The 21,714-nt window shown below is 38.1% G+C and overlaps 1 protein-coding gene across 1 annotated transcript in view; it reads right to left on the bottom strand.

The window, feature by feature from the left end:
- The window catches only part of XRCC5 (X-ray repair cross complementing 5), a 99,371-nt gene that overhangs the window by 15,521 nt on the left and 62,136 nt on the right, over nucleotides 1-21,714 (bottom strand). Inside the window, exons 17-19 of the mRNA XM_065880459.1 lie at nucleotides 4,431-4,540; nucleotides 2,705-2,801; nucleotides 814-881 (exon numbers count right to left, since the gene is read on the bottom strand). Of these exons, the coding sequence (XP_065736531.1) occupies nucleotides 814-881; nucleotides 2,705-2,801; nucleotides 4,431-4,540 (275 nt within the window). The remainder of the gene's footprint in view (nucleotides 1-813; nucleotides 882-2,704; nucleotides 2,802-4,430; nucleotides 4,541-21,714) is intronic.

The raw sequence follows: 21,714 nt of genomic DNA, 5'->3' as shown, positions 1-21,714 counted from the left end.
ATTCAATGCTCATACATCAAGCAGGAAGACACCAAGCATACTGACCATTTGTGTCAATATGAAGATCATGGGGTCTGCATACATGGGGTGCTCTACTCTAAAGACCTAGATATGCCTTATGTTAGAATACCACTATTGTTCTACCTTGTTGCACATCACAATCATCTGAGGGGCTTTAAAAACTCAAAATCATGCCCAAAACACATCTCAGACCAACAGAACCTCAGGGGAGAGAGAGAGGTACCTGTCATCAGTAATTTTTCTTTTAAAATAGCTCCCCAGGTGACTAACAGGTGGCCTGGGTGAGAATCACTAGCCTTACCCAGGGTCTAGGCTAAGTGTGGTTTACACTATGGACCAGGAACTCTAGAGGTACTGAGTTCTAGAAACACTAATCTAGTTACCCTTAGAATTTTACTTCTTCAAGAAAGAATGGGCATCGGGACTTCCCTGGTGGCACAGTGGTTAAGAATCTGCCTACCAATGCAGGGGACACGGGTTTGAGCCCTGGTCCGGGAAGATCCCACATGCTGTGGAGCAACTAAGCCCATGTGCCACAACTACTGAGCCTGTGCTCTAGAGCCCGTGAGCCACAGCTACTGAAGCCCACACACCTAGAGCCCGTGCTCTGCAACGAAGAGTAGCTCCTGCTCGCTGCAACTAGAGAAAGCCTGCACGCGGCAATGAAGACCCAACGCAGCCATAAATGAATGAATGAATGAAATTTAAAAAACAAAAAAGAAAGAATGGGCATCAAGAAAATAATATCCACTGCAATAATTCATCTAAAGACAGGGAGCGACCCCTCAATACCTTTTTGGCTTCCTCAGCAGTAACAGAGCTTCCAGAGGCTTCATCTTTGGTGATCAGAGTAATTCCATCTAGAAAGTAATTCACAGAGTAAAATTCAAGTACAAAGAATCAATCCCAATCCCACCTTCCTTTCCACCACACCTCCTCACATCTTTGCATTGGAGATTCTTAGAACTATAAAGGTGATCTTCTCTATAAGAAATATAAAACTTTATGAAAGGCACTCAACTCACATTGCTCCTCCCATCTTACGTTACCCTTTCTCCTATTTTTGCTTATATAAAATGAAGGGCACATCGCAAATGCTACCAGCTGTGTGCAGTCTTTCTTGATTGACTCTCCCCTTTAGAACTCTCAGATCAGTTTGTTTATCCCTTTGAAATGGCTCTCATCATACCGTATCCTGTATAACTATTCGTACATATTTTATCCCTCCTAACAGATTATACTTTTCTCTAGGGCAGGGACTACGCTTTATTCATCTTTATATTCCCCTCAATGTAGTACATAGCAGGAGCTCAGTAAATAAGTGAAAACTGAGTGACTATACTTTGGTCCCAACCCATGAGGTACCAAATATGGGAATGTGCAGACATTTTGACTTCTAGTAGTGTTACTGGCTATTGATGGAATGGCAAGAGAGCTAAGGTCGGGAGGAAACATGCTCTTACAATGAATGGCCTTGTCTATCATTTAGCACAGTACATCGCGTTTAGCTCAGTGAGAGCAAATCAAGGATAGAAAATTTACCCTTTAGTTTTCTCTTTTTCCTAAGATTTTCTTCTGCCTCAAGTGGCTGATGCATGAAACGCTTTCAGAAAAGCACATGCATTTAACATCCATTTGCACCTAGAAATGGCGCAGGTCATGTGTATTCTCTCAATAGGTTATAGGCTCTTAGAAAATATGTATCTTGTGTGTGTCCTACAAGTTTCTTTTCAGCAAGCAATATGTTAGAGGCATTCAATAAATACCAAAACCAATCGCTTTCATCTATTGGGTCGGCAGCAGGGACACAAAAGCGATTTGAATAAGCCCCACTCACCACCTATTCTAATAGCTTTTGCTCCCGAGTGTAGAAGTTAAAGGGCTGAAAAATTAACTGTCAGAGAAATGCTTGCCTGAGTGATGAAAAGCTGCCTGTTAGAAGCTGGATAGATAGGAATGCAAGTCCTTTTATACAGAATTTGCATAGAAAGACAGGTTGAAACTAATTTGGGGGGCTCTACTTCAAGTACAAAGTTTCATACTTTGCAATATCATTGTTTTCATAATATGTATTTTTAATAGGTAACCTCTTATATTTGGGTTCTGAAAGAAAATCAAGTCAGGTTAAAGAAAATGGGCAAAGGACATGACGGAAATCAAACATCAAGCCTAAAATTGAAAGATTTGCCCTCTTTCTATGAGTAATTTGCATTGGTCACTGTAAGTGAGGAACTGAATGGCTTTGGTGCATGAAGATGCTGGTCAGCTGATATGGAAAGCCAAAGAACACGGCAATGAAAGGTGGAGGAGGGGAAAATGTGGGGGAAGTCAGTGAAAGTGCTGTGGATCCAGCAGGACTGACAGGTCTAAGAATCGCAGGAAGGGGACAATGTCTGCCTGCACAGCTTCTTTACTCATCAAACAGAAAGGCGTAACCTCTGAAAGAGTCACGCTGCATAACGAGTTTAAGATGGGACTTATATGTTTACTTATTATTTATCACTTTGTATTTATGCTTATTAAGCAAAATTTTTAGTTCACTGAATCCTGAGCGTTTCCCAAATCCACATGGAAAGTTATCAGGTCCTCAAATAACACATCACACAATATAATTTATATTTAGAATTTATACTTAGAAAAAAATAGCATAAATATTTGGATAAAAAGATAAATGACACCTTACCCTGGATGACAATCTCCCAGAAATGATTTAGTTGTTTAACTTCCACTTTCTCTCGAAGGGCTTTCAGGAAACTGTTAAAGTGCTGCTCTTCTGAAAACTGTGGTAGCATGTGGAGGTAGAGGAGGTGGCAGGTCAGAGCTCATACAGAAACGTACTTCATCCCCAGACCAAAGCAGCACATATACAAGAATCCACGATATTTATTAAAAATATATAAAATGTTCTTCTTTGGTAAATGGGAAACTGGCATTTCAAATTTCACCTTCATTTGCTGGGAGCCAGAAGAAATCTTTCCATCTGTTGAAGGTGCAGAAATTTCCATAGCCACACAGTTTTTTTGGTGGCCTGGTGCTTTGTTTTTTAAGTTTTAATACAGACAGAGTCAAACAAAGACAGAGTAATTTAGTGGGATGCTTGTGTACCCATCACCCAGCTTCCATAACTGTTAAGTCGGCCAATCTTGTTTCATCGATAACCCTCAACTTCTCCCACAACCCTTGGATTGTTTTGAAGCAAATTTCAATCACATTAGCTCATCTATAAATATTTCAGTATGCAATATCTAAAATATAGAGACTTATTAAAATATTCACAAAAAATTAATAACAGGAGCAAATAACCAGTCACATTTTCCCAACTTACTTTTTTTTTACATTTTTAGTTTAAAAAGGTCATTAAGATGGACTGATATGTCTCTAAAGTCTCTCTGGATCCTCCTCCATCTCCTTCTCTCTCTCTCTTTTTTGGAATCCAATGACCTGGTACTCTAAAGGACATGTGGTGGCAACAGTGCACAGAAGCGTTATCAGATACTCCATCCAGCCTGGGGGCGGGGCATGGGGTAGGGGTGCTAAAAAACCATTTTCACTACCTTTTCATCTAAGCAAATCTTTCTCCACCTGACTGAGTCATCCTTAGTCTTATATTGACTCTACTTTGCCAAAATTTTGGTTTTTTATCTGTAGGGAATTTGGATTATCTACCTCTGAATCTTTTATCCCATTTTAATTTGAACAATTTTCTCATTTTCTTATCATTCTTTGTAACTACCTAAACAATTCAAGAAGTAATTTGTTCATTTACTCAGCAAATATGTAATAAGCACCCACATACAAACTAATGTACACTACAACCGTGCCTACTTTAAAAATATACTTTCTAATTTCAACTTACTCACTCTCGTCTACAGTTTATGTATAAAAGCCTAGAAATAATTTGGAAGATTTTTAGATGCGTTTTCTAATATTCCTACTAAAACAAAGAGAAAACCTCACAAAAGGTGGGACAGGAGTGCTGAGTTATTCATTTTCAGTGTTCTTTTTTTCCTGGCATTCAGATCCCTACTTCTGTCTTCATCAAATCCTTCTCAATAATTACACAACTATATTTTTTCCATCCATTTCCCTAAAATAGTTAGCCAAATATAATACAATACAATAGAAATTTCATTGGCTCCCTAAATAGAAATCATAAAGCCAGGGCTACAGAGTGTAATAAAAAGCTAACTCCCAGGAATAAAAGATCCCACTCACCCACACATCTTTATTCCTCCTCAGAAATTACACCAATAGCAAAATGAGTTAGTCATTTCTACTTCCTTGGCATACGCTGCTCTTCACAGTAAGGATGAGTATTTCCAAAGCCTAGGCTTATTTGTGGGGTGCTGTATGTCTCCCCGCTGTGATGGTGACCAACTGGTTAGGGAGAGGACACAGGATAGCATTACCTGAATGGCTTCTTCCCGGAAGACTCTGATACAGTCCATGCTCTTCATAAAATACAGTGTTTCGTTAGTATCCAAAAACTGCTCAATGTGATTTATTAACTGGTGACTTGCTAGAACATAAGACAATAAATTTATTTTCCTTGATTTGAGTGATGCTTGTTAGAGAGAATGTACGCTCTTGTGTGCTTGTAAGTATGTGTTATGGATCAAAAGCCTCGTGGTCCATATGCACAAAAGCCATTTTTCTTGTAAGGGGGTGGATGGGAAGGAAAGATGAGATGCAAAACACTGACTTCAAAAGTCTACATTTAGAAAGTCTGCATAATACTTATTGACATTTGACAAGAAATAAAATTTCTAAAATGCTTAGAATTATAGCTAAATGTTCCTTTTGGAATTTCAAACACTAAGCTGTTGCTGCATTTTATTTTCCCCCCACAATTCAGGGGTCATTTGGATATTTCAAAACTGCCTTTCCTGATACAGTCATAGAAAATAGATCTTCTATTCCCTCCCCTAATTCCACTCAGGATAAATGTCAAACAGTGTCACACAATGAAAAATAATGAGCCAGGGACACTCCATCTTCTTCTAATCACAGGTCAAATTAGAAAAGACCAGCTCTCATCTTAATTTCATAAAGTCCTTTTAGAATGGAAAATCATTGCTACATATCTTCTGCCCTTAGCTGAATCTGAATAGTCTCTAAGTTACTCAGCACTCTACAGAGCCATGAATACCTAACAATAACGGTCAGCAAGCAACATCATAAATGCTATAGAAGAGGAAATGCGTTAATAATGTTATAGTTTCCAAGGTGGTTTGCAACTTGAGACTACCTCATAAACAAAAAAATAAACATTCTTCATAAAAAAAAAGCAGAGGAAAATAAAAGCATAAAGTTATCAGGGAACTTAAGTTGCTGAGCAGATAGATCAAAATAGACACTTACGATCTGTGTGGAGGAACAAACCAAGGAGATGTGCACAGTCATGGCCTAAAGGCTCACTCTCACTTGTCCCCGAAACTGCTTGCTAGCTGGCTGTTCAGCAGTTTGTGCTGAATGGTCAAGATATTGTAAGACTGCAGGTCTGCCATCGTCGTGGCCTCATCCAAGCATTCCCATAGTTACGAATGTGCGTGCGTGCAGTACTAATGAAAACTACTTTCAAGGCTTGCCTATAAAGGCTCAAGGCCACTAACTGAATCACAGTGACCCGAGCATTGCTCAATGCCTTATGAAAGACATGAAATGCGGTGCCATCAACTTATTTCCTAAGGATCCTGCAGCATGTGAAAAGGATTAAAAAACTGGACAGAGTATTTCCTAATATAATAATATTGTAGCAAGAGAAAATATCCCCAGTAACCATTTCATCTTTTCTACCAACTAGGAGATTATGATCTCTATTACAATAAAGTACTTAACCAATTTGAGGGATTAAAGAAACGCTTCCCTGCAATTTCAGAAATCTTTACCAATGTATCCGGCAGCAGTGAATTAATATCCAACTACAATTCAAAGGAAAGAAGGAATGTTTGGATGGGTCTTTTAAAACAAGGTAAATAACCCTAATTAGTAAGCAGAGCAGAAAACCATCAACAAGAAACTCAAAGCAATAGAAGCTATCTCCCTTTTTTAGCCTGGAAAGGCGAAGTAACAGAAATGTTTGATATTTCCTATACCACTCAAGTAGCCTGCTTTCTCAGACAGTCTGATATGAAGTTCACTCAGCGTTTCATATCTGTGCACAAATAACAGCCTTTACAGGCCAAGGGCAGTAATCCCGGAGATGCCAAGTTTCTCATTTCTTTTGAAATGTGAATTAAGGAGTCTCAGCAAGCTATAATGTAAATATTTCTCTTTGCTTGATTTAGTGATTATTTTAATTTAGCCTAGTACATATTTACTGTGTAACTGCTACATATAAAATGCTATGCTACATTCTATAGGAGATACAATTAAGTTGAAGATAAGATCCTTACCCTTGGGAAGTTTACAGTCTAACAGAGGATATAATACATATACACAAAAAATAGTAACAGGAGGTAAATGTTAACAGGGCTGTGAGTGGTACGGAAATATATCAACTATTCTGAATTTTAAAAAATCTTTGGTGATTAAAAGAAAGCTTCATGAATTAACATGGCATTTTTGCTGGGCAATGAAAAACAGAATTTGGCTATCAGACAGCAAAAATCAGAGTGAGCAAAAAGTATAAAGAAGAGAGGTGGGGGCTTCCCTGGTGGCACAGTGGTTGAGAATCTGCCTGCCTATGCAGGGGACACGGGTTCGAGCCCTGGTCCGGGAAGATCCCACGTGCCACGGAGCAACTAAGCCTGTGTGCCACAACTTCTGAGCCTGTGCTCTAGAGCCCGTGAGCCACTACTACTGAAGCCTGTGCACCTAGAGCTTAGGCTCCGCAATAAGAGAAGCCACCGCAGTGAGAAGCCCGCACACCACAAAGAAGAGTAGCCCTCACTCACTGTAACTAGAGAAAGCCCGCACGCAGCAACGAAGACTCAACACAGCCAAAAATAAATAAATAAAATAAATAATTTTTTTTAAAAAAATCAGAGAGGTGGGAAAGCACAGGGTGTATCTGGAGAAAAGCGCATGGTCCAGCACATGGAGTCCATGGACAGGAGTAGAGAAGAAAAAGGAGGAGGAAGAATTAGACAGGAGAGGAGGTGGGAGGAAAGGGAGTTCCAAGGAGGACGAACAATGTGTGCAAGGGGCCTGTGGCAGGCTAGAGGAAGTGTAGGAAAAAAAGGGTTCAAGAACAAGCCTTTTAGGAACTGCAGCGTTTAGAGGTTGTACAGCGGCAAGGGAGCTGACAAAGGAGGCCAAGAAGGAATGGTCAGGGAGACGGGAAAAAGGAGGGTAAGGCAACACAGATACTGAGAGAAGAAATTATTTGAAGAGGAGAATTGTCTACTGTGTTATAAAGTATTACATAAATAATATTATGTATAATTATTATATAAATTCTGCAAGAAAGAGTATAATGAGCACAAAAGATTAAGTACTGAAACTTAGGGTGTCCTTACACCCAGGAACCCATGAAACAACTAGAGACTGCTGAATGGCTTTGCAAAAAACACAGCTTCCAGACCCATTTTTATCTTGAAATATGATGGAATACACACACACACACACACACACACACACACACACACACACACACACACAGTTGCCATCTTGTAGAAAAAAATATTCAAAAGAAACTAAAATAAAGCAAGTGCAAAGCCAAAAATCCATGTGCAATAACAGTATGGAAAAGAAAAGATACAAAGAAAAGAAGTAGGAGTCTCAATAACCAGTTTCCATTTAAGAATGAAGTCTTTATGTATTTGCAGGCCTATCTGGATTTAGTTTTCTTATTTATATGTTAGACTGTTCTGTTCTTTCCTCCAGAAGGTTCAGGAATGCAGGTACTAGGTAAACATATCCAAACTTCTAATAAATCCAATGAATACACAGAACCAGGTTTTGCCCTTCTAGGAATACTCAGTTACATGGCCTGTGCGTCTGGTCCATAGTTCTGAATTCTGTCCCTCTACCTAGACTATTTTGTGGTTCACTGACTATAATGAATCATTTAACACCAGTGAACAGATGTGATGGATGATGCTTTAATATACTGAATATCAGAATGGGATGTGGATAAGGGACCTCTCATCCAAACTTTGGTGGATTTCCCTGCCATTTTTAATAAAAGTAAAATGCAGAAATGGCTAAAAAAATAATCTACTTTGACTCCCCCTTTCCCCCTGCTCCTCATACAGGAAATACTGATCATCAGGGTGCTTTTCTCTGCTTCTACATCAATTATAGGGCTAAGGAATGGCCTGTCAGTGTTCATACTCAGTAAATCACAGCCCTAATTATAATTCACCAAAATGCTTTTCAGAGTTAGTCAGAGGCTCAGTAATACTCATTAGCAGATAAAATAAAAAATGGCCATTGGAAAGGCCATCCATCTTAGGATACCAGGTCAGGCAAAGGCTGTCATTTATCTCAAGAAGTTTTCAAAAACAAAATGTCTATTCTGGATTTCAAAAGTTTCTGTTCTGGATTTTGAGGTTTATAATAGGGACATTATATATTAAGCCAGCATCTGACAGGAGTACAGATTGTCGATACATAAAACGAGTCAACACAATAATACTTTAATGTTATATTAAAATGTTATCGAGATTCAGAAGTGTCATGTAAGAGGAAAATGGCAGTGTTTCCTTGTTTAATCTCTTTAGAGAAAACATTCAACACCTTCCAAAGTCCTACAAAATGAGTCATCTCCCTTCTTGCTGCAGTCACAAACATCTGGGGCCATGTGCTTGCTGGCCTCTGACTTAACATTTACTTACTCCCTCTGTTCTCTGCAAAGATGTTTCCAACAAAGTGAAAGGAAGTCATTTGTTTTGGGTTTTTTCCCTCCATCGTACAGAGCCAAGAGAGCAGCAGGTTCATTCAGCTGTCACACATTATATATAAAGGACTGGAAACCATCTCAAATGATTTTGCTGAGCCCAGGCATCATTCAGGATGTTTCCCAGTTTAATTCTTCTCATGATCTCAATCAATGCCTTATGAGAATTTTACTTATTGAAGAGGTGCACATTTTGCAGATGTCAGCAGTTAAATCATTTTTAAATGTCAAACAAACAGTTTACAGAGTCAATGGCATCTTTATAAAACAAAATAAGGTGACAGTAAAGATCAAGCATTTAAATCAAATAAGTATATGATCAGATCAGTCATTAAGAGAATTAAAAGGAATAACATCTATCAGTAGCAAATAAAAATCTAAGCAAGTAGTCCTGTCTGCCGCCAATTAAATCCACATGTAAATTACAATCACTGTTTTAAAGCAAAAACTTAACAAGAAACACTTGCCTGGTAAGAAAACAAGTCTGTGTTTTTAATAAAGGTTACAGAAACAGAAATCTGTCACAAAGAAGCTTCTTTGTGTCTCTTTACTATAGGGTATAAATTGGCCATTGTGGTTAGAGGCTTCGTGTATTATTGGCCAGGGTCCAACCAGAAAAACAGAAATCACTGAATATTTAACCAGGAAATTTAATGCAGTCAACTGTTACACGGGTGATAAAGAACTATTAAGCCAACTGAGAATGGGTGCTGTAACCCAGAGATTAGGAACAGCAAGAAGCTCCTAGCACCCCTGGCACTGTGGAGGAGAACAGAACAGAGCAGAAAAGAAATGAGAGGGGGTATAACTAAAGTTCAGGGGCCTGTCCTATGGGAGCCAAAACCATGGAGGACCTGGAGCTACTGCCCTACTCGGTAAAGGAAAAAGAGAAATATCCTGGCTTCTCCCTCCTTCCTTACTTCCCCCCAATCTCTCACACTGGCTGAACCCAGTAGGAAGCTAGCAGCTGTGGGAGCCTGGAAAATGCAACCCGCAGGGGCTGGACCTGCCCCAGTCCTCCCCCAAGAGCTGGTGCACACAGGGGAAGGGTGAGCTACATACACTTCCCTTTCCTTCAGGTTTATGATGAAACACAGTCAACAGGTTTCTCACAATTGTGTGGACCATGTTGATAAACCTGAGTAACTAGAAGTGACTGAACCCTTCCCATGGTATTCATGTCCTTTCAGGAGCAAATGCACTTCTGAAAATGTAAGCACAAAAAAAAGGTATCCTAAATATTTTCCCTCTAAATGACATTTTATGCTGATTTATTTCTTAAATACCCTTTCTGCTTCCATTTCCAAAAGAGTCTGGATCTAAGATACCAAGAATTTGTCCTGAATGTCTGTGCTCCTTGGTCTGGTGTTATTCCCATTTTTAGTCTTACAGTCTTTAATGAAATCTGCTTACTAGGGGAAAATAAATCACTGGTGGCAACAAAAGAAACTGAGAACTAGGGGAAAACTATAAGCTTTATGAACCTGAAAGTGAAATTCAATTGTTGTCTTATTTTTAAGCAGGTGGACTGTGGAGTAGACACAGCTCTGTCCTGCACTCTGCCTCTGCCCCACCCTTCCCCCTTTTAGAAACTGTTGTGCTAGATTCTTTGCCGCCCTTTTAAGAACAGAAAAAGTCAGTAGATATGACAGAGAATACCACAGCAGTAATATTATGCATGATCAGTAGCACAGGAAATTGTACGAAGGTATATAAAGCACTGACCACTTCAACAGTACAGATATAGCCCTGGTTTTTTAAATTATTATTTTTCTTACCAATAACTGAAAAACTCAATTAAAACCTCAACGTTTAAGCTCCATAAGTTTAGTCACAGCCCATTTTTTCCATGTTTAACGATTTTCTCATTAAATGCAGTCATTTCTTACAAATCGCACTAATAAAAGTAAGTCCTGCTGGGTGTTTTCCCCCCTTTTTAAATGCTAACTTTTCATTGATGTGTTAAATTAAAACCCCAGGCACAGGAGCAGAGTAAATGCAAAACCTTTATTGTTAGACTCCAATCCTGCAGACTATGATATCTCTCGTTTTATTTTTGGAGTCCTACTGTGTAGCCACAGGAAGAAAGATTTTGAAGGTCTCTTGGTCTTAGCTCACTCTAGAAAAAAAGGTGATAGTGTAAGCTAATGAGAAACTAAAATAATGGCATCTGGTTCAGCTCACTGGCTTCAAGACGAGTTTATATAGGGAACATTATGACAAGTCTTTTTCATTCTGGATGAATAATATTTCTCATCTTAAATAACTTGTCTGTAAGACCAGACCTGTTCCCAAGTCAGCTGGAAATTTTTAAGTTTGCTGGCCAATGGGTGGGTTTCACGGCATCCTATGGTCTTTTAATATTTTTACTAAAAACACTCAATTTAACTATTAAAGACCCACTGAACATGTCCCATAAAACCTGAAGGTTATTAGTTCATATTTACAGGGCATATAGCAGTTAAGAACAAGGAACATCCACTCTTTAGTCTAATTCGTCCATTTCCAGAAAGGATTGCACTTAAAGTAGTGCAAAACTGGGACATGATGCTAACATAAGAAAGAAACTAAAGGAAGTTCTTTTCATCAAATGAGGAAGTGATTTTTTGCTCCGGACGCGCAGGCTCAGCGGCCATGGCTCACGGGCCCAGCCGCTCCGCGGCATGTGGGATCTTCCCGGCCCGGGGCACGAACCCGTGTCCCCTGCATCGGCAGGCTGACTCTCAACCACCAGGCGGACTCTTGCCACCAGGGAAGCCCTCGAGGAAGTGATTTTTTTAGCTCATTTATGTAATGTACACATGCTATATGCTTGGCAGTGTGCGTTGAGGTTGGGAGTAGGGAGTGGAGAGGGCAGAGAAAGAGCATCTCCAAGATTTTCTTTTTTTCTCTTTCCATAATTTTCTAAGGTCCTAAAACAAATTCTAAAACTTGGTGAACCATACTAAAATACGATAATTTACTAAATACTAAAGTGACACAGAATTCAGAGCACCGTCTAGACTTGATCCCATTCTAGATGAGTGGTAGGAGGGAGGCAGAATGCAAGATGACAGTAGTGCTGTAGTAATTTTATAGTATCTGTCTAGCTTCAGACCTGAGTGGATGTCATCAAACTAATACAGGAAGCTGGCAGAAGGAACCAAGTAGCCATAGAAACAGTGCAGCCAAGAGAAAATGCTCTGGAACAGACCAATCTGGCAATGAGATCCAATTAGAAGTTGGTAATTGAATGAAATTGAAATTCATGGATTAGCTGAAGAGATGCAGTGAGTGATGAGTCAGACTCCTCAGCAAGGAGAGAAGCAGGCGGCCACTAGTTGAATGTGCTTTTGTGGATGATGGAGGAGGGGACGCAGCTGGATGCAAACATCCAGCACTGTTTTACAATATGCCTCAAGAATCTGACTCATTCTTAAATGGAAATATCAAGTACCAGAAATTTTCAAACCATATTCCATGTAGTAAATCTTCTTGAAAATTGGTAAATAATGATGTACTGTGTTTATATTGTATCTTTCCTTAAGGACCCCTCATTTTTTTCTTTCATTTTTTTAAAATCTTTTTCTGATTTTGTGAAGAAAGTTGTATAATATTCTGGAGCTCAAAATACAGAGATGTTATTTTTCTCTACTTCTTCTTCGATGAGGCTAAGATTTATAAATCAATACAGAGAACCTGAGGATTAGTTCTGCTGTAATTCAAAAATTCAAATCGTTATTGTTAAAGACAGTGATGGAAACAAAAAAATTACTGCTAACGGGCAGTACTCAGAGAGCATAAAAATAAATAGAGGTTTTATTTGTCCCACTGATGGCAGACCAGCAGCAGCACCTTTGATAATGAATCATATTACAATAAAACTACCACTGGGCATTAGTAACCCAGCATACACTGGCTCTTCAACCTCAAGAATCTCTTTAGAGGAAATTTGGGGGTGAGAAAAAAGAATGGACATTCTTTGTGGAAGAAAAACATACAGAAGAGCCGGAAAGCCAAGAGTATTAGTGGGAGTACAGTTTGGTTTGAGTACAGAGGGGACCTGTAGAAATATGGGTCTAGAATGGTGGGATGGGACAAGGTTGTGGAAAGTCTTGGTTGGGGGACTAATTTCAAAGAAACAGAGAGTGACTAAGAAGGGCTGACCCATAATCAGATCTGTGCTATAAGAAGTTAAATCTGTACCAACATACGGGATGAGTTGAACAAGAAGAACTTTGAGGGTAATTAATATAGGATGCTATAACTGTCCAATGGTAAAATAATGAAAGCCTAAATTAGTGTTTTTTAGGATGGAGAGAAAAAGACAGATATGAAACAACTGGATTAGAAAGTGATTAAAATTAAAAGAAACTTAGAAATGGTACAAAGTGGTCAGAAATGCTCATCAACAGTAAACTCAAGAGACAAAGTAACAGCAGTAACAAAAATCCCTATTTCTGGAGAAAGTCCTGTTAGTACTCATAGCACTAGGACACCCCATCACTTTGGCTGTTGCCTCACTTGGGATACCTTTCTCTGGGCCCTTTCCTATCCAGCCTTTTATGGCTCAGGTCATGCCAGCCTCTTCCATGAATTCTTCCTCAAACTGGTCAACCCACCTGCTTCTATACCCATACTCTGCATCCTTCCTACTGGCTTGGATGAACTGTGTGTGCATCTATCTAAATTACCCCTTCCACCTGTGCCCTAGATCCCACACCTCTGCCCCACTTAAGGATCTCGCCCATTCTCATGTCTTTATAGACCATCTCTATGATGACTTCTCCCAGATTTGTATTTATAACCCAGGACTTTTTCCTGAAGTCAAGACCTATATAACCAACTTAGTATGTCTTTCCCTTCTCAGTAAATGCCAATTCCTTCCATTTGCTCAGGCCCAAAAACTTAACAATCACCCTTGACTTGTTTCCTTTTCTCACATCCTATTTTCAAACTGCCAGCAAAACCTGCCAAGTCTACTTTCAAAATATATCGAGCGTCTGACCTCTTCTCGCTACCTCCATCACTATCTCTCTCACTTGGATCACTGCAGTAGCCTTCTAACACATCTGCCTACTTCAACCTTGCCCATGCTCATCACGGCAGCCACAGTGCCTTTTAAATCAGATCATCCTCTACTTAGAACTCTTTAGTGGTTTCCCATTTCACTCAGAGTAAAAGCAGAAGGTCTAGGAAGCCCTATGTGATATGTGCCCCAGATACCTCTCTGATCTCACCTCTGCTTCTTTCCTCCAGACACACTGGTTTCCCTGATGCTTCTGGGCAATGCTCCCTCTTGTCTGCAAGGCTTTCCCCAGAGATATCCACCAGGCTCTATCTTCCACTTTCCTCAATTCTCTGTTCAAATGATAACCAAGCAACAAGCCTTCCTTGATCCTCTACATAAAATCACAAGCCCCTCACAACCCCAGCATTCACCATCCCACTATCCTGTTTTAAGTTTTCTCTATAGTGCCGTCATGAGTTGAACAGTGTTCCCCCCCAAATTCAAGTTCTTTCCAGAGCCTCAGAATGTGACCTTATTTGGAAATAGGGTCCTTGCAGATGTAATCAATTTAAGATGAGTTCATAAAGGGGGGTGAGCTAATCCAATATGACTGATGTCCATACAAGAAGAGGTCAATTTGGACACAGTCACACAGAACTCCAACTGAAGATGAGGCAGAGACTGGAGTGATGCATCTACAAGCCAAGGAACACCAAGGATTGCCAGCTGTCACCACAAGCTAGGAGAGGGCCATGGAATGGATTCTCCCTCAAAAGTCCTTAGATAGAACCAACCCTGTTAACGCCTTCATTCTGGGCTTCTAACCTCCAGAACTGAGAGAAAATAAACTTTTGTTGTTTTAAGCTAGCCAGTTTGGTCACAGCGGCCCTAGAACATAGATTTTATTTGTTTATTGTCTGTATCTTGCCACAATGACTAGCACATAATAGGCATTCAACAACCATTTGCTGAATGGATGAATAAACGATCAAGGCCTCACTGAGTTACTCCTCTAAAAGCTTCATGTCTAAAAGACATGAAGGTGTCTTTTTGTGTTCCTTCAATTTAAACCCATACACTGTGTATTCAGTACTGGCTATCACTGAATGGGGGAATGGACAGTCTAGAATTCTGATCACCACCCTTTACCTTAATTTTATAGCGATATAAATGGTTAAAATAAAGCTCTATGGAAAGGGAAAATAAATAGACAAAGAGTAATGGGCTATGTAAGATGTATGCAGGTATGTGTGGATAAGATATCATTTCCACATTATCGTGACTATATATGTAGGCATCTTTGTTGTTGTCACTTACTAAGTATGAATTAGCCTCATCCCATCTTGTTGTAAGCTCTTTTTTTCCCTCTTAGGTCAAGATGCTTGATCCCATGAGGAATGGGAGGTTCTCTAAAATGTACTGCCTGTGGCTATAACCTCAATTTACCATACACTAAAACAATTAACCATCTTGACTATGATACAGAACATTAATAGGGATTAACAGGGTTATTCCTATGAAGTGAGAGAAAGCAAGACAAAGAATGTGGGTATGAGGAGGGTTTGTAAGAGAGGGGGACAATGAATGAATAGAGTTCCCCTTTTTATGTACTACTGAATTACTATTTGATGTTTTTCCAATGAGCATGTATTTATTTTTTAATGAGAAGCCAAAGAAGCAATTAAGTCATCTTGAAACATATAAGAGACTATTACATAAGTTAACAATAAACAATTGTTTGTATTTTTAGTGAGTTCTAAACGGAAAGACATTTTTCATGGGTTGACATTTACTGATGGCAGTTACTCAGGACCCTTCTATTTCACTGATCCTTTTATTTCTTTTTTGTTTTATTCTTTCTCTTCCACCTACTTCCTTCTGTTCATTACTCATATACTTAAAGGAGAGTACGAAAAAGGATCTTAGAAATTATTTAATTTCACCCACCATCCTCAGGATAGTCTACCAATTTGAACCAGATTTGTGGCAGGCAAATTTTATCATTAGTTTGTAGATTCAACCTCCCCTGTAATTCTATACATTTAAAATTCCAATGTGTAAGTCCTGCTGGCTTCATTATAGTCCATCTAAGAGTAATTAGAAATGGGACAATTATGAGATAATTGGGATAATCCAAACTTATGTATGAGGCAAATAATGAATCAAACAAAATACACCCATGCTTGAGAAAAAGAGCACCAAAGAAGAAACAAATGAAAGGAGGGAGCAATGAACCTATGAATTTTCCCAATCTCTAAAACACTGAACTAAGACTTGCCAGCAAGTTCCTGAAATCTCCACAGTTTTTCCTGTACTGAGTAAGCTTGTCATTTACTAATGTAAGTGAATTCCTCCCATGAAGCAGAGGATTCTGAAACACAAACATAATCCTGTGATACATACATCTAAGTTTTTTTTTTTTTAACTCCAATACCTGAAGACCTTTATTTGAAATACACTCTATTACTTGAACTGACAATGTTTTCTTTATTGGTACTCTAGAAATTCACTTGGGTTTCCAGATTTTTGTTTAGCTAGGTGAGGCAAAAATTATAAAGGTCTTAATAGCCCACAAGGTCTCAAGGTGAATAAACCTTCAATACTCAAAACATCATGGAGAACAACTAGACATAACATCAACAAAGATATAGATTTGAAAAAACTATCATCCAAACTGGCCAAATTGACATTTACAGAACCCTCAACCTAGCAACAACAGAATACATATTATTTTAAAGGGCATATGAAACATTTGTCAGAACAGACTATATGCTAAGCTATAAAACAAGTCTCAGTAAATTTAAAAGGACTGAAGCCATTCAAAATATGTTCTCCAGTCACAACAGAATTCAATTAAAAATCAACAACAGAAATAAATTTGGGAATTTCTTAGTATTTGGAAATTAAACAACACAGTCTTAAATAATCCAGCACAGTTCTAAATAATCCAAAGGTCAAAGTAATCACAAAAGAAATTAGAAAGCATTTCTAATTGAGTGAAAATGAAAACACGTTATCACAGTTCATGGTGTACAGCTGAAGAACTGGCTAGATGAAGATGTATAGATTTAAATACCTATGTTAGAAAAGAAGTTTCAAACCAGCAATCTAAACTTCGAGTGTAAGAAACTAGGAGAAAAAGCAAATTAAATCCAAAGCAAGTAAAAGGAAGGGAATAATCAAGATCAGAGCAGAAATCAATGAAAGTTTAAAAAATATAATGGAGGAAAATCAATAAAACTAAAAGTTAGGATCTTCTATAAAAGAGAAACAAAGCCCATAATCCTTTACTTAGACTGACCAAGGAAAACAGAAGATACAAATGACCAAAATCAGGAATAAAAGCAGGCATACAACTATAAGCCACAGAACTCAAAAATATTGTAAGAGAAAAATAACATGAACAATGTTATGCCAACAAATCAGACAACTTAGATGAAATGGACAAATTCATATAAAGACACAAATTACCACCAATGACTCAAGAAGAAATAGAAAATCTGACTAATTCTATCATAAGTAAAATGACTGTATTAGTTTTAAAAAGCTTCCCACAAATAAATCAGGTCCAGAAGGCTTCACTGGCAAATTCTATCAAATGTTTAAAGAAGAAATCATACCAATTCTGAAGAGGAGGAAAGAATACTTCTCAACTCATTCTATGAGGCCTGTATTCCCCTGATACCAAAGTCAGACAAAGATATCACAAGAAAACTACAGAAAAGTATCGCTCATGAATATATACACAAAAATCCTACCAAAATATTAGCAAAATGAATTCAGAAACATTCAGAAAGGATTATTTACCATGACTGACTGGAATTTACCCCTGTAATGCAAGGCTGGTTTAACAACTGAAAATCAATGAATATAGTATACCATATAAATAGAAGAATAAAACCCACACAATCATCTCAATAGATGTAGAACGTGCATCTGACAAAACTCAACATTCATTCACAATAAAAACTCTCAATCACATAGGAATGGAAGAAAACTTCTTCAAGATGATAAAGGGAATTTGAGAAAACTCAGAACTAACATCATACTAATGGTGAAAGTCTGAAAGCCAACACTGTACTGGATGTTCCAGCCAGTAAAATTAAAAAAAAAAAGAAATTAAAAGCATACAAGTTAGAAAGAAAGAAGTAAAACTGAGTTTATTTGCAGACAATATGATCCTGTAAGTAGAAAATCCTAAAGAGTATATAAAAACAACTAGAACTAATAAACAAGTTTAACAAGGCTGCAGGATATAAGGCCAATAGACACAAATCAATATTTCTATATACTAGCAAGACAGTCCAAAAATAAATTTTTAAAAATTTCATTCACAATTGCATTAAAAATTAAAAAACACTTGGCAAAAATTTAACAAAAGAAGTGCAGGTCTTGTACACTAAAATCTATAAAACACTATGGAGAGAAAGTAAACAAGATTTAAATAAATGGAAAAAGAATCCATGTTCATGGATTAGGAAATTCAATATTGTTAAGATGGAGATTCTTCCTTAATTATTTTATATACTCAATGCCAATCCCTATCAAAATCCCTAAAAAATCGAAAAGCTGATCCTAAAATTTATATGGAAATGTGAAGGACCTAGATTAGCCAAAACAATTTTAGAAAAGAACGAAATTGGAAGACTTATGATTCAGTATTTCAAAACTTACTATAGAGCTAAAGTAAACAAAGCAATGTATTAGTGAAGGACAGGCATAGATCAATGTAATTAAATTGAAGACTACAGAAATAAACTCTTACACTTATGGTCAAATAATTTTCAACAAGGTGCCAAGGCAATTCGATGGGGAAAGGACAGTCTTTTCAACAAACGGTGCTGGGACAATTAGTTATCCCTCTGAAAAACAATGAACCTACACACTTACCAAATACTCATTTACAAAAATCAACTCAAAATGAATTATAGGCCTAAAACTTTCAAAAGCAAACACAGGAGAAAATCTTTGTGACTTGGGCTAGGCAAAGATTTCTTATAGATGACAACAATATGACAGCCCATAGAAGAATAAAAACATGATAAACAAGATAGAAGATATATGAATGGCTAATAAGCACATGAAAACTGGTCAGCGTCATTAGCAGTCTTTAAGAAACTGCAAACTAAAACCACAATGATACACTGACACATTCGCACTAAAATAGCTATAACTGAAACGACTGACAATACAAGGTTATCAAGGATGTGGAGAAAGTGGAACCCTCATTCACTGCCAGTGGGGATATAAAATGGTACGCCACTTTTGAAAAGAGTTTGGCTATTTCTTAAAAAGTTAAACATAAACTTCCCATATGGTTCAGCAATTCCACTCCCACCCAAGAAAACTGAAAACATACAAAGACTTGTATGCAAATATCCATAGCAGCATTATTTGTAATAGCTAAAAACTGGAAACAATCCAAATATCCATTAATTGGCGAGTGGATAAACTAACTGTGGCATATTCATTAAAACGGAATATTATTCAGCTCAAAAAGAAGTCAATTATTGATACATGCTACAACATAGACAAACTTCAAAAACCTTATGCTAAGTAAAAGAAGTCAGATGCAAAACACTGCATATTGAGTGATTCCATTTACGTAAAATTTCCAGAAAAGACAAAGCTATAGAGACAGAAAATAGTTGCTTGAGATGGTGTGGGGAAAAAAAGAACTGACTACACACTGCCACGGGGAACTTCCTGGAGTTGAAGGAACAGTTCTTTAACTGGGTTGTGGTGATGACTGTGTAACCTTTTCCATTTATAAAGGATCACTAAATTGCACTTAGAATGAGTACACTTCAATGAACTATTTAAAAACTGGCAATAAATAAGTGTAATTTAACTGAGAGATCTGTGGAGATTTACCACAGACAGAAAGGAGACACTAGATGTTTCTTTTATAGAATGACTGCTGAAAAGCTCACACAGTAAATCTTATCCTCAATGCCCCAAGGAAACACTACAAGATTCCAAGGGCAAGAGAATTATAGTTAGATAGTCCTCTTATAAGAAATGGCTCCTGACTCCAATGGCCTACCAATGAAATACAGTGACTAGCTTGAGTGTTACAGTTGCATCTCATTACCACTAAAAGACATAAAGAGATAAAATACAGGATTTCAGCAGTTTAATCTGACAAAGAAAATGAGCCTGTATTAGTCAGCTCAGGCTGACATAACAAAATATCATGGGCTCGCTGCCTTCAACAACAGAAATTTATTTTGTCACAGTTTGGAAGCCGGTGCCAGCATGGTCAGGTTTGGGTGAGGGCTCTCTTCCTGGCTTGCAGACAGTCACCTTCACATCACAGAGAAAAAAAAAGAGCAAGAAGGAGGAGAGTGCAAACTCTGGTGTCTCTTTTTATAAGGGCACTAATCCCATCATGAGGGCTCCACCCTCATGACCTCATCTAAACCTAATGACCTCCCAAAGGCCCCATCTCAAAATACCATCACATGAGGAGTCAGGGCTTTAATATATGAATTTTGGGGGGAACACAATTCAATCCACAGCAGAGTCTTTAATCATAACTATTAACTAAAGATTTTTCTGCAACTGTCCATAAGAAACTACAAAAAAAAAAGTTAATTTATGTCTAAGGACATCTACACTAATAATATTCTCAAGCCCTGCTGAAACTGTGTTCTATATCTGAACCAAACTTCTCTCCCTTTTCTGACCAAAGAAACTAGTATGCCATTTTAAAAATTTTATGTAGACATGGGAACAGACAGGACTAAGTGTACTAAATTACACTTGCCACTTCTTTCTGTGTAAGCATACTTTTTGCCCTGCGCTTATAATTTGAAAGGGGGAGGGGACCAAAATACTTTTATTGCCTTTAAATGGGACTCCAAGCTGTTTCTAGGTTCCTCTTAACACATTTCAGCCCATTAGTTACTATTTTAACAAAAGCCTAACATCCTTTCCTAAACATCTTAATTGGTTAAGAGCTTCTGCTGTTTGCCACAAGCAGTCACTTTAAGTCATTGATGAAAGCAGTTTGCACATCAGCACAACCTGAAATCAGTTTCCTTTATCAACCAGCTGGGCTTAAGAAACAATCGTGAAGACAATTCTCCAATTCAAGGAGAACCAAGTGCAATGCCCTGCATGACAGTGATCTACCATGCACCATGAATGCACCATGAATTTATAGGCAATAAAGAAAAAACCAAATTGCCGTGCGTAAGTACTTCAACAGCTTTTTGCTTCACAAATCATTCTCATTAGCACTTCCTGCAAGGGTGAACTCCAAAAGCAAGGTGGGTAACACACCCTTTTCTCCAAAGCACCCATCATTTAATTCCGTGTTTCCAGCAGCTGGCGCGGGTCAACAAAGCAAGCCAGTGGGTCACTACGTTAAATGCAGGCTTGAATGGACTCTGTTCTTCTAGCTGTTCTGACACAGGGAAAGCATTCATATGAGTTCCAAATTTTCAGCCAGAGGGAAAAATATTCTTTTTACTTTTAACCTAAAAAGGGAAAAAAATACTCAGCAGGTTTAAGGCAAGCAACTTTACCACCTGGCATGAGAAAACAAAACACTGGGAGAATGAAAATGCTGTCGTGTATCACATACAGACGTCCTTTAATGCTCTCAGGAAGAAATCTTGGTGCTCACAGAGAGCTTACCTATAGCAAACAGGATTTGTACGCTCTTTTTTTAACAGACAGCCAGGCTACATTTTACAAGAGCCATACTCTGTAATTAGAGATATTCTGATCTACAGATTGACAGGAATTTGAAAAGATGCTAGAAGCTGAGTAAGAATGGACAGACGCCTTTTAGGGAGAATTGTGAAAACTGAAAACACTTACTTATAAAGTGGTTGTGTGTATATGACGGTCT

Source organism: Phocoena phocoena, chromosome 7, assembly GCF_963924675.1.
Source record: "Phocoena phocoena chromosome 7, mPhoPho1.1, whole genome shotgun sequence".
Lineage (NCBI taxonomy): Eukaryota > Metazoa > Chordata > Mammalia > Artiodactyla > Phocoenidae > Phocoena > Phocoena phocoena.
This window is presented reverse-complemented; position numbering and strand designations above follow the sequence as displayed.